Below are 14,245 nucleotides of genomic sequence, written 5' to 3' on the forward strand. Positions count from 1 at the left end.
CACCACCATCAGTTGCAGGGTTTCAGGCAGCATTTGTTAGTGGAGGCCAAGGTTATTATAGTTAACTCAAATCCCAAACTAGGTGTGGAAAAACACTGCGCGAGTCACGTCAAAGACAAATGTCCATTGCTTGCAAAGGACAATAAAGTTTTTCTGATTTCTGATATAAAATCTCTATTGAAATATAATATTTCCACCGCACTTTACCTATCGCATGCAATGACTCTTACCCTGCCGGAAGCGAGTCTGTGGTGGGCTCTGCGGTGCTGTTGCTGCTCTGCTCGGTGCTGGGGGCGGCGTTGGGGCCGGGCTCCGACGGCGCGGCCAGACCCAGGGCGTCCTGACCTGGAGAGGGGCTGCCGCTGCTGCTGCTGGCGGCTGGTGATCGGCCCGACGGGGAGGATGGAGGAGGCGTATGCCGGGCCACGCCCCAACGGCTGTTCTCCAGCCCGTTGGACGTCAACTCAACTTTGTCTAAGAGACGACACAGAAAGGAGAAAGATCGATCTAGGACTTTGACCATTTCACAATTTTCATTATCTTATGAAAAAAATTTAAAAACTCTTTCCAGCTTCTCAGAGTAAGATTAAATTCATTTTGCTGAAAAGATTATCTGCAGAAGCATTAGAGTCATATACTGATATGTGTTAATGTAGGAAAACAGATATTAGCATCCCACTGTGCCACAATAGATATTATATAGTTTGGGTGAATACTGTCTTCATGAATTTGTGTTTTTATAATCAGGGGTAATAACAGGGTTCTGATTTCCAGTGCTGTTTTAAGAAAAATAGCTTCAACTAAAAAGCTTAACTTTTTTCTCTCCTACCTCATTTATATTAGAAAAGACCAAATACAAAACATTCAGGTAACATGGGCAGAACAGGTAGTGTTCTTAAATGTTTGTATAGTTCTCATTTATTTGTATTTCCTTTTTCCAACTCCAAGTCTAGTTTTGAAGGTCCAGGACCACCAGAATCTAACAATTAGGAGGATCTTTTGTCAGAAGTGGAATACAATATCCATAGATACGTTTTCATTAGTGTATAATCACCTGAAAATATCGATCGTTATGTTTTTATTACCTTAGAATGAGATGTTTTTATCTACAGAGGGAACGTGTCACCTTCAATGGACTATGCCATATTTCTACAGTAGCCCAGAAGGGGCAAACCAAAGAGCCTTTCACGTTTTTTGCCGCCACTGTAGTTTCTCTTTCACACTTTCAGTTATCATTATTCACCAACAGGTTGTTAAATACATATACAAGTGGTGTTCAGTTGCAACTTCACCACTGATGCCACTAAATCCTACACACTGGTTATTTATCTGTATATACTGTATATTTTACAATCGCAAAACCACACTTTTTTTTTTATTTCACACTACTACTCCCATGCCAATACAGCCCCTTTGAATTAAAATTTGATAAGCAGGCGAGGCAAAATTCAGAACTGGTCAATATTTCCTTTGTCGTCTATGGGAAGACCTTAAAATCAGCTGATTCTGGGACAGATTTGGAGAGAATCCAGCTTCGGTTTCAAGCAATCATTTCCGGAAGTGACATAATATGGTTATGGCTTAGTGTACGGCAGTCAGAACGTACTCATTTAAAGAAAGATTACCGTCAGCAGCTTCTATCCATTTAACATCAAAATCAGCCCTAACAAACAGATCAGAGTCAAATACAGTCAGTATACCTGCGCTGCTTCCAGGACTGCCATGACTCTTGGAGGACCGACGGCGACCGGACGAGCCCGATCCGGGAATCTGCTCCTCACTCAGCTCCCCGTTAGTGAGAGACCCCCCTCTGGAGCTGCCTGGAGAGTCGCCCTGCGAACCCCCCACTGAGTGTCTGTTATTCCTGAGAACAGAAAGACACACACAGAGAGAGAATGGAGCAGATGAGGGGAGAAAGTAAAAGAGAAGGAGATGAGGGGGAAAAGACAGGAGGGAGGTGCAATGAGACACAGGGGAGAGATGATAAAGACACATTAATGTGTGTTACTGTTGCGTCTTACTCGTTCTATGACTGTCTTTCATGCCGGCTTCCTGTGGATCACCCCAGAGCTTTGTTCTGACAACTTAAAATTAGACCTATTGTTTTTCCTGACTCAGGGAAACGGACCTGGCACATGTACAAGCATGTACATGGGCAAAAACCAGCACACACAAACACACATATGCAGAGGTGTCGGCTTCTCTTCTTCTCTGAACACCCTCATATTTTCCTAACACTAAATATAACTTTGCTTTTCCGACAAGAACTTTTACACAAAGAAAAACATGTTGGCTTTCCCTCCTCAGGTCCAAGGAATGCTGAGGCCCGAGTTGGACGGCCGTCAACAGAAAACCGGATTCAGGGCTGCGCTCGGTTGTTTTTTCGTACGCCACAATAAGGAGAAGAAGCAGTAGAGGAAGGTATTTGACGGTAACGCCAGACATGTGTATGTGCTGTATATGCTTTGTGTCTGTGGGCACTGAGCTGCTCTTCATGGTAGACCGAAATCACCTCTCCTCTTCTGTCTCTCTGCGGCGTCTGTTCTTACACAACTGGATGGAGATGTTGACTGCTTCTCCATGACAGCGGCGGTTTGGGCTCTTGGCTGAACTGCGTTTAATGCCCCCCTGCAATGTTTGGAGGGAAATACCATCCGACCCCATGCACCCCCGCCGCAAAGCTTTGAAATAAATGCAGTCTGCTCCGCTATTTATTATCCCACTACCATTCTAGCCGGTGAGAGCAGCGTCTGAAACCACATTCAGGGGGGAATAACATGCTGGCACTCTGCGTAAGTGCTTCAGTCGACCATACTGGCACAGGCTTCCTCCACTCAATCCTTTTTTCTTTCTTCCATTTATTTTGATTACAATTATGCCTTGGGGTTTATGATTTTCATATAAGCGCTTTGCAAACAGTGTTTTAGAAAAAGGTTACGCAAGTTTATTATTGCGCTATTATTCTTATTATTATACCACAACTTTTGAGAGAGATTTGGGACCAGCAGTGTAGTGAACTGAACTGCCAAAAAACCCATGAACTTGGTTGAGGGCTAAGTTCTGTGTCACCTCCCGCCAGCCTTATGTCATGATCCAAAACCTTGTGAGCCCAAACATCTAAACTCTGCAGTTTTAGTGAAACAGAAACCTAAAATCAAATCCACTCACTGTCTTCTGCAGAGTTTCCACATTACAGGGTAACACACATGTAAACTTAGAGCTATTCAATGACGACTTCTACATTTGTTGCTCTAAACCATGAGGAAGTGGTAGGTAGCCCTCCTATATTGCAAGGTGTTATTGGTGATGACAGTTGTCCCATTAAAAGGTCCAGTGTGTATCATTCAGGAGGATCTATTGTCAGAATCAGGATATAATATTCATAGGTATGTTTTCATTAGTGTATAATCACCTGAAAATAAGAACGGCTGTGTTTTATTTACCTCAGAATGAGCCGTTTTTTATCACCAGATGCTAAATTGTTGCCTTCCACGGAGGCCGCCCTTTGACAATACAATCTCTACTGTGTAACATAATGCCTTTGCTCTAACTCCATGAAGGTTCGCACTTCATAAAAATGTCATTATTTCTTCTGACATTAGTGAAGGTGGTCTTCAAGGAAGCTGCTTTCTATATTTTGGGAATGTGTAAATACCAAGTGATTCCAATCAAGACATAAACGAAAGGCATGCTGTGTGCGTGTGCACACCATTTCTTTCCCCGGGAAATTTGAGCTTTGTATGTATTTCCCACAATATTTGAAATCCATTCTGTGTCGAAACTCTTGAATTCTGTCATACAGGAAGGGATTCATTCTTTCTTTTGTTGCAGCAGCAGCTGCATTTTCTGGGGCACAATAAAGACATCTGACAAAGAAGAGTGTACCAATATTCACCTCAAGGATATTAGGCAAAAAAAATAATCAGAGACAGATCACTGTGACTGAGACAAACTCCTATAAAGGAAAGCTGGCGTCACAAAGCCAAAACTATCAATGTCACCTTTGTAAGATGGAAAAAATAGGCAAGACATGAGGGGACGGTGAGGCACGATGCACATGTGGCTTTTCCTTTTAAACTACAGGGCTGTTATTTCTTTACATGAGCTACATGATGAGCCAATTTTCTACAGTGTTGCTCCTTAGACACACCATAATGAACATCTGCAGATGAGCTAAAAATATCTAATTATATTATCTATCAACAGGACACCGGATAAAGGTAGCAGCAGTGAATATGATATAAAAAGATTACAGTAGGAATAAAAAGAAAGCAAATATTAACACCAGTTGAACCCTCTGTAGGACTGGGTATGGAACTTGATATGAATATTGGTTAATCTCTCACCTCTCATGTTACATTCAGTCTCTTTTTTGATCCTGGATCTGAATTTTTAAATGTTGCTTAGAGACTGTGTGTGTTTGCGTGTGTCAAGTGTGTGTCCTGACCTGCTATGAGATCCAGCTGCACTGGGAGTCTCCTCACTCTGCGTCCTCCTCAGGTTGGGTCTGTCTGACTGCAGTATTTCTGCAAAGACACAGAACATCATCAGTGTACGGATACAGATAACCAGCTCATAACTAGCTGTCAATCACAACACATACAGTGTGCAGCAGCTTTCAAACATCCCACACTTTCACACTAGCAAACACAGCTTGCATACAAATGTAAATGACTTTTGTTTTTATTCTTAAAACAATGGAAAATCAAGAAGCATTCTGACTTCCTATACAGATAAAGGAAACGGTGTATATTTTGTAGTGAACTGCCATCACTCTCCATATTCTCACCAGATTCAGTTTTATTCAGTGAATAATCCTACATCCAATTACAGCTCTACAACAAATATGATGGCATGGACCTGGTTCGTACATTACCCAGAATGCAACTCAACCACCAACGGTTTGGTCAGAAGCCATGTTTCCATCCAAATGTATCGCACATTTCAGCAGAGTTTCCAGTTAATTGGCGTAAGAAAATGCTAATGAATGCTTGTTTCCATCCACCGCGGTTATACGATTACTAGGAGTTGGTTCACTAGATAAGCAGTAGGTGGCGCCAATTCTCTAGTCCGAAAACAAAGAAGAGAGCGCAATAAGATGACGTAATTAAAATGAATATTATATTTCCTCCTAAATGTTACACAAACTCTTTTTTTGAAAAAGGAAAAAAACACCTTATGCAAATTGTGCTGTTTCCATCAACATTTTCTCAACGCGATACTTCAAAATGTACATAACAAATATGTTGATCCTACAGCAGCTGCTAATGCAGCCTAAAAGCAGAGATGAGATGAGTCCAGTTGAGGATCTTTGTAGCCTGTCATTCCCCACCTCTCTCTATTCTCATTTCCTGTCACCTCCCTACTGTCAACTTGGTAATAAAGCCATAAAATGGCATTCACTTTTATAGTATGACAAACAACGACGGTAGCTTGCCAAAAAACACAATTCTAAATTTGGCACAAAAAACATTTTTCACAGTGACGTCTCCAGCTGCTACACTCACTGAAGCAACTTTAAAAGAATCCAACACCAAAGCTCACTCAGCAATAAAATTTCACCAGCGTTAAATCAATTCTCTCCCTCGAGCTTCTATCGTCACATTACTGTTACACTTTGAACATTACAGAGGTGACTTGTCCTCTCCAGAGCTGTGTAGAGACTGAGCAAGTTCTCATAGTGAGGCTGAGGTCATTTTGTGTTTATAAAAAAACACTCCTGAATAATGGAATCCATATAGACTTGAAACATGTGGCAATGGAAGCACATTTGGTGGTTTAATGGAGACCATTCATCCTTGTATGTACTGTGTAGCCTGTGCTGGTGTGTGTGTAGCGGTATGCGGTCTTGGTCGTGTGAGGGAATGTGTGACTATGTGCTCAGTCCCAACTGTGACTGAAACCACAGGTCTGTAACATGTTTTTCATGAACACTCACTTTCTCCCCCACACACACAAACACAGCACCCTCCTGTGTGTGAGACACTCACGCCGGAGGCATGACAGCCTCAAATGCATCCATATATATATATATATACTGCTATCTAAAGTAACGCAAACAGGTAATCTCTCACTGACTCTCTCTCTCGCACAAACAAGCGCGCACACACATACACACACACACACACACACGCACACACACAGAGTACTGTTTTGTGGCTATGAAAGGGCTTTTTGTGAGCAGACCCGATGGACATACAGAAAAATAAACAGTGGTCTTGAGGAGAAACCATTGTGTCATAGCCTGCTCACTGAGTTCATCACCCCCCCCTAAATGGCACGAGTCTAATTACTGGTCTGGTGTGTGTCTGCGACTGTCCACATGCAAGTGTGTATGTACGTGTGTCAAATAGAAGTCCCAGTCAGCAACCATGTTAAGACACAAAAGCATCTCAACAACTCTACACTTCCAAACAACCGCAGGCACATTTCAGTTCAGCAGCTTCATACTGAGGAATGAATCAAAATCAATTTAGCAATCATTTAGTTAGTAAAATGTTAAAAAAAAACATCCAACAGAGTCCAAGGTGATGTCTTCAAATTATTTGTTTTGTCTGACCAACGTCAAACCAAAGATACTCAATTTACAACTATATAAAACTGACGAAAAGCAGCAAATCCTCACATTTATGAAGACAAGCACAATACAGAGCAAGCATGTCAGTGTAAATGGATGTACTACAGTCTGCCAGCTTACAGAGATTTTGCCGTTGTGTTTATATTGTTAGCTATCTCTTTAATATTTTAATACCAATGGAAAAATCAATGAGCAGTGTTTTATGCATCACTGCAATAAAATAGTATGATATGCTGGGTTAGGCAAAATTAGACATTACTGTCTAGTTACTGTATCCACAAACAGTTTCTGGATATTTACTATATAACAATTTCAACAAATTATTGGGACTTGAAGTGTGTAGGATTTAGTGGCATCTAGTTGTGTTAATGCAGATCACAACTTATTCGCTTCACCCTCTTTTTCCAAGCGCAAGGGATAAAACCATGGAAAACTCGAACAGCCGAATCTACAGCCAGTGTTTGGTTTGTCTGTTCTTAGCTACTGTAAAACATGGCCGCCTCTATTTAAGGAAATCTGTAGATAAAAACAGCTCATTCTAAGGAAACAAAAACACCACAATTCTGGATAAAACTCTTTTAGAGCACTCAGTCACAATGTCCGTCTTTCCTTGGCAGATGCAGCTTGTTAACGTACAGGGTTTAGCATCATGTGTCCAGGATGATGAGTGTTAGTCACTAGTGCATCTGTGAGGATAGTGTGAGTGTACATGTAGCTCCTGGGCCTGTGGCTTGGGAAGTTGTGTTTATGTGGAGTGTGTATGTAAGCATCTAACCGTTACAAAGTGTGCCAATATACCCAGAGTTGAAATCTTTCTGTCCCGGCTTCTGTTTCTCCCCATCTTTCAATACAAGGGTTTGTTTATGAAGCCCACTATGTGTGTGTGTGCGCTGCCAGGGGAAATGAGTAAAACCTCCAAACTAACAGAGGTGCGTTCAGAGGGAGAACACAGAGTGCCTTAACACCACCAGAAGGCAACACACTTCCACCTTTATACACTTTATACATTTGGGCAGCCCACATATGCCTGCACACACACATTGCAGAATGTAAAACATATGTACATGCACACCCACAAATATACACACAAGCTCAAAAGACACACGCTTGCATCTACACTCAGGAGACCAGGAGATCATAAAACACACACACACAAAGACAAGTGCCTCAACTTGAAACCCTGGTTTTAGAGGGCACACTTCAGCCCTCTGTTCACCAACCTCTCCTCCCCCAACACACACACACACACACACACACACACACACACACACACACACACACACACACACACACACACACACACACACACACACACACACACACACACACACACACACACACACACACACACACACACACACACACACACACACACACACACACACAACGCCCCTGCAAGCCAGGGGAGGAAACCCCCTCCGCTACCATGCACACCGCTTCGGGATCACAGGAGGCGATTGTGCTGCTGAGCTGCAAGCAATGAGGACCAATTACGCAATTCTCAGAAACAAATTAGACAAAAGCACTCCTGATGTCTGTGAGTGTGTGAGTGTGTGTGTGTGTGTGTGTGTGTGTGTGTGTGTGTGTGTGTGTGTGTGTGTGTCGTGTGTGTGTGTGTGTGTGTGTGTGCGCTCTCAGAGTTTTAAGGGAAATCGAAACAGGCCAACACCTAAGTTGTGCTTAACTGCATTGTGACAAACCCCTATTTACTACATTTTTCCCTTAGCAACAACTAGTGTCCCTTTATTTATTTATTTTTAAAAATGACTGGTTCAACAAATGAAGAAATATTCTTACCAGTATTCGCTTTGGTGCAGAGAGTCAGATAGGATCGATATCTGGAGCTGGAGCCACCAGGAGGTTAGCTTAGATTAGCATAAATAGGATTCCCACTCTTTTTAAGAAATCATTTTCCAGGACCTTTCCAGGACATTTTCCAGGAATTCTTCTTCAAAATAATTTACCGGTAGGGCTGGTATTGACACATTAAACCCCAGTTTTATTCCTCCTTTTTTAATGATGGAGGAAAGTATCTCAGGTCCATTACAGGTAGCATTTTTCCACTGCAGCCGAACGGAGCCATGGTCTCTGGCGGACTGACTACAGTTTACTACAGTTTTCCTCTAAACGTAACATTTATTTGGCCACAGGCCATAAGTAACAGCTCAATTTAGGTAGAGGTACAGAAAATCCATCTTCTACAAAGTGAAAGTATTTGTTGGACATACAATTAACATCGCTGTGCATGCTGGAAGTAATGTAAATTGGATCATTAATAGGCTATATGCATGTACAAATGAACATCCACAGCATTACCACTGGGAGTCTCTGAGAATTCTGAACACGGTTCTGGAAAAAACTTCTGTTTTGTGTCTGGTAAAGTTTACATAGGCGATCTGAGTGAGGGGCTAAAATACAATTAAGATTTTCCAACACAACATAGATTATTTCCAGGATATTTGGTCATTTTATTCAATTTCCATGACTGGAAAACTCATCTTTAAGGTTCCAGGTTTTCTATGACACCCTAATGACAGCCTGGAAACAGAGGGAAATAGCTAGCCTGGCTTCGGCTAAAGGTAACCAGCTGACCACTGATTAACACATTTTTTCTTATCTGATGAACTGGTAGGAGTAGTCACTGCTTCTGGTTAAGAAATAGTCTAGCACAACACCCCTGTAACTCCATAATGTGTTGTTCTTACACTAGTCGTTGCTAAGCTAGGCTAAACTAACCTGGTGTAGATTCATTTTGAAAAGACCCCTGATCAATGGCATTAATGCAAGCTGAAATCCCAAACAGGTCAAACTATCCAATATTTCCCCAAAATGGCAAAGATCCCTGATAGTCAAATTATCCATCAAGTGATAGTTGTGCTAGAATGCTGTCAATCAAAACCTCTGTGTATCGTATTCTCACCTCAATCTAAATCTAAATCCTAAACTAGCCTTCTTCGTAAGCAACACGTCCCCCCTTTTACAGAAATGCTGTGAAGACATGTGGCACAACAGCATGCACACTAACACAAGCACCCATAACACACCTCCTCTTAACCTCTCTTCACATCTAAACAGTCACAAAGACACACATTTATACAGCCCGTGCTGTGGCGGGCCTTGGCCTTTACTGCTGGCCCTGTGTTCATTCAGCAGAATACACTGTGAGCTCTTTGTGGCACTCTATGAAAAGCCCTGTGTGTGTGTGTGTGTGTGTGTGTGTGTGTGTGTGTGTGTGTGTGTGTGTGTTAGTTACACTAAGAGGAGATGGATGCATAGAGCTGGCTATGGTTTTAAGAGAAGCTTAATAACTGTGTGTTCGTTAAAAAGACACCTAGTATTTGCTTCCAAACCATAAAGGAAAGTAAAACGTTAGTGCAATGCCTGGAAGTGGGAAATACTGTTGACTGAGAGTCAGTAAGTCTGTGGAGGGTTTGAAATGCTTCCTCTAAGGGATATGAAACTATTTTATATTGGTTTGGGAATAGTAACATATGCAAATGGAGATTATGCTTTCTTTAATGTTAGTGTTACAGTTCAGTGAATACAAGTTGGTGAGGGCTGATATGGGCAAAAAATAACATCTTGTTATTTGGGGGGATTTTGGCGATAACGATAATCAGTCGATATCCTTTAAAATGTGATTGGAATTGTCTGAGTTAGGGCCTGTGTCCACCAAACCTTTTTTTCTGGGAGAAAAAAAAAAAAAATTTATCCCCGCCAGCGGTGTTAAAAGTTGAACAGATTTCAACTTGAAGTGCTCTGAGCCTAAAAAGCGAAACTAAACCATTTCCATGCCAGAGAGGTAGACCCACGTTTTGGCACTAAATCATCTGAAGTACCGGTAGCTTCAGGGACTGGAGGTGCTTGCATTTTCTCTCTACCATCACAACGTGCTGCTAAACTGTTGCAAGGAGGATGCTTGCGAGAGGTCATGTGATCACGTCATGTGATCACGTAGGCCCCATCTAACTGAATCCTGCCATGCTGTAGAGAGCGTTGCTGCACCGTGTATTAAGTGGATGTGAGGAGTTTCCGCGTGCGTTTCAATATTTTTGGCGAAGTAATTTAAATACTCGATAATGGAAATTTGCACATCATCAAAACAACGATATTATCGCAAACAACATATATCGCCCACCTCTAATTGCAGCTGTACATTTTGCCCTGGTATTCAGTTACTTTCAGTCTAACAATATTCTTGATATGTTATTCTTGGACAGGACAGGAAAACTTCTGACATACTATTTAAACAATCGGCCAAATGCTCCACTGAAACCTAGGCTTTGCTGAAATACATAAATACACATACAGGCTAACCCTAACCTTTATGTAAGCTGCTGTCAACTTAGACACAATGCAGCAGAGAAACTGAAGCAACAAACCAACAAACATTCGCAAACTGGTTGAGATGAATAGTTGAGGGCTGTTGTCTTCCACTATTCCAGTGGTTATGAAACCGTCTTAATTTAATACCAACACCTCTATATGACCTACATAAGCAAACAAGACCATCAGTGAGAAGCTATTTCTATATAGATATTCTTAAAGGTCCAGTGTGTAGGATTTTGTGGCATCCAGCGGTGTAGTTTAGTGATGGGAATTCCGGCTCTTTTTAGAGAACCGGTTCCTTTGGCTCGGCTCACTAAAAAGAGTCGGCACTTTCGGCTCCCAGGTGGCTCCTCAGATTTTTTGTTGCTTAAATTAATTTATTACCAAATTATGTATAAAATGAATATCTATTGTAAATACATGCATTATATCAAATGTTTATTATTTATATGGATTTATTAATATACTCAACATGGAACACAGTGCTACAAAAATAAATTATAAAATACAAAAACAAAGATCCATCTCAATTAGACAAAAAGCTGCTCGATATTACATTTTCAAGTTTACACAGTCTACACTCTGCCTTTGAACTGTCCATCACATATATATACATATATGTCCAAACTTTACTACGTTTCCTGTCACTCATTTTCCTCACCTTTCCAGCAGAGCATATGAGCGGAGCGGGGAGCGGAAGGATTTTGTGTTGAGCGAGGAGCGGCAATTTTTTTTTTTTTTTAAAAGGTGGAGCGGAGCCTTATCTCTTGCTCCAATTTTGCTCCGGTCGCTCATGCCCCACCCAACGCATCTTTGCACCTGCGCGCACACCCTCACTTTTTTCTTTCAAAACTATGGAGTTTAATGTGTACTTCAGAAAAGAAACTGAGAAGTCGTACAAGAGTACTATTCCTGTAAAAGTAACAGATGGGGATAATGTGGAACAAGAAAAAGAATGCGGCGACATTGTTGCAGTCAGTAAAGAGTCGTTTTGGAATCTATTTAAATTAATAACTTGTGGTCTCACTGTTTTTGTCTGCTTAAAAACGAAACATTACCCTTATGTCTTAGTTGAGTTGGGTTGTGGTGAGTATTTTTTAAATGAAATGAAAATACGTAGCCTGGGAAAAAACAGCCAAGCTCATGTTTTATTTGTGAATAGAAGATTGCAGGTGAGGGTTGTACGATGCAGGTTTTTTTTTTTTAGCAGAGTGGTGAGCGAGTGGAGCGGGATAAAATTTATGATGGAGTGGAGCGGAGAATGCGCAGAACCAGGCGGCGCTGACGAGCAGCGCAAATTTACAGGTCTGTGAGCGAGGAGTGGAAATTTTCACCCGGTCCGCTCCGCTCACATGCTCTGCTTTCCAGTGTGTAGTCTCTGTCTATGTAGCAAGTTCTCTCGCTCTCTCATGTCTCCCTCCCACCTGTTCACATGCTCACTATGACTTGTGTGTCTGTAACCCCTCCCTCGCCCCTCCTGCTGAGTGTAGATACACAGACGCCGCCACACATCTTGACAAATCACGCGGCTTTAACAGAAAAAAAACGGGGAAAAAAATCCGGATCTGGCTCCCAATCAGGAGCCGGCTCCCATCGTTCACTTCAAAGAGCCGGCTCTTACAGCCGGATCGTTCGCGACCGACCCAACACTACTGTAGTTGCTGTTTGCCTCAAAAACATGACTATCTGCAGCCAGTGTTTGATTTATCCAGTTTGTCCAAAACATGGCAGTTCAACATTGCGGACGCCATAGAAGAGGACCTGCTCCCTCGGCTCATTCTAAGGTAACGAAAATGCAACAGTGATTATACACTAATGAAAACATACCTATGAATATAGGCATAGAATAGATCCTCCTAAATGTTACACACTGGACATAACGCTTGCCGCTGGGTCGGAGTCAGTCAGATTCCCCTTCAAAATCGATGAAACAAGGTGGTAGAAACATTACCGCTTTTGTCCACAGGGGTCACCAGAATCAATGAAATGTTTTCTTGTCAGGGCTTTACATAAACAAATAACATACCAGCAAAAGATTTGAACAGTACAGAAAAATCATATTACTATATTCAGAATAATCAGATATCCCAGTTTCACTCCATGGGACCGTTATTAAAAAAAAAAAACGTGTTTTGCTGACTTCACATTTTAAAAAGGAACTGTGTTGCACTGTCTAGGGGTTAAAATAGCAAAAGTGCAATCATTCCTAATGAGAAGAGCCATGAGGCACAGCAGAGATCAGACACACTGCAGAGGGGGAACATGCAGAGAGCACTGTTGCCAGGGTGACATGAGGCCAGTAAAAGGAAATGTGTCGAGTTTGACAAGAGCCTAGCTGGTGCTTTCTGGATCACTTACAGACGTGAAAGGGCTTCACAGCTGATGCCACAACACAAGGAAGTATAGTGGTTCTGTTCAGACAATAACACAGCAAAAGTTATTCATCTTTTGCTGAAGGAAGTCAATGAAAGGGAAGATTTGAGAGGACTGAGTCACATTCTTCACAAGGTATCACAGCCCGATTTCTGATACCAAAATCAATCACAGTATATTGGCCACTGTTTTTCATATAGCATTACACTACCGGGAACAAACTCTTCTTCACTGCCCTAAATTAGTCGCCAGTGCCCAGTGGCAGCACAGCGCACATGACGCCTATTCTGACTCAGATTGATTAGTCCTTGTTGCCCGTTGGTTCGGGTTGGGTAGGTTTAGGCATGAGGGGTGAGATTGGTTAGGGTTACGGTAAGAACATCAGGGTACGCCAATCAGAGTCACAGTAGGGTAGGTCATGACTTCGCCATCCTTAAAAACATTGTTTGGGGCTAATACATTACATGATATTGGATTGGTGCATAGACTTGTGTACTCAAGATCGCTTTGTGTTACTGAAAAAGGAAAACTGAGCCTTCACCATCCTCTGATCTTCCAGGCATCCCATAATAGCTGAAACCCCTGATGTGTATTTATTAGAGCTGCAGTAATTAGTTCATTAATCGGTTAGTTGATTGAAAGAAGGTTTGTTGCCAACTATTTTGAAATGCATAATCGTTTCTGTCATTTTTTAAGCAGCTGGTTACAGCTTTTCACATGTAAGGTTGTAAGCAATCTGAAAACGTCACTTTGGACTCTGGGAAATTGTAGATGCAGCAGCCGGTAGCTCTTACAAAACTTGCAATATTTTATATATATATACAGTGGGTACGGAAAGTATTCAGACCCCTTTAAAATGTTCACTCTTTGTTCCATTGCAGCCATTTGCTAAAATCAAAAAAGTTCATTTTATTTCTCATTAATGTACACTCAGCACCCCATCTTGACAGAAAAAAACAGAAATGT

General features: G+C 41.7%; 1 protein-coding gene across 2 annotated transcripts in view; it reads right to left on the bottom strand.

Annotated features, from left to right (window-relative positions):
- Window positions 1–14,245, bottom strand: part of wwp2 (WW domain containing E3 ubiquitin protein ligase 2) — a 57,769-nt gene that overhangs the window by 30,592 nt on the left and 12,932 nt on the right. For both annotated transcript variants that reach the window (XM_051383172.1, XM_051383171.1), the window contains exons 6-8: window positions 4,448–4,526; window positions 1,701–1,864; window positions 231–474 (exon numbers count right to left, since the gene is read on the bottom strand). In XM_051383172.1, the coding sequence (XP_051239132.1) occupies window positions 231–474; window positions 1,701–1,864; window positions 4,448–4,526 (487 nt within the window). The remainder of the gene's footprint in view (window positions 1–230; window positions 475–1,700; window positions 1,865–4,447; window positions 4,527–14,245) is intronic.

This window comes from Dicentrarchus labrax, unplaced genomic scaffold (assembly GCF_905237075.1).
Source record: "Dicentrarchus labrax unplaced genomic scaffold, dlabrax2021, whole genome shotgun sequence".
Lineage (NCBI taxonomy): Eukaryota > Metazoa > Chordata > Actinopteri > Moronidae > Dicentrarchus > Dicentrarchus labrax.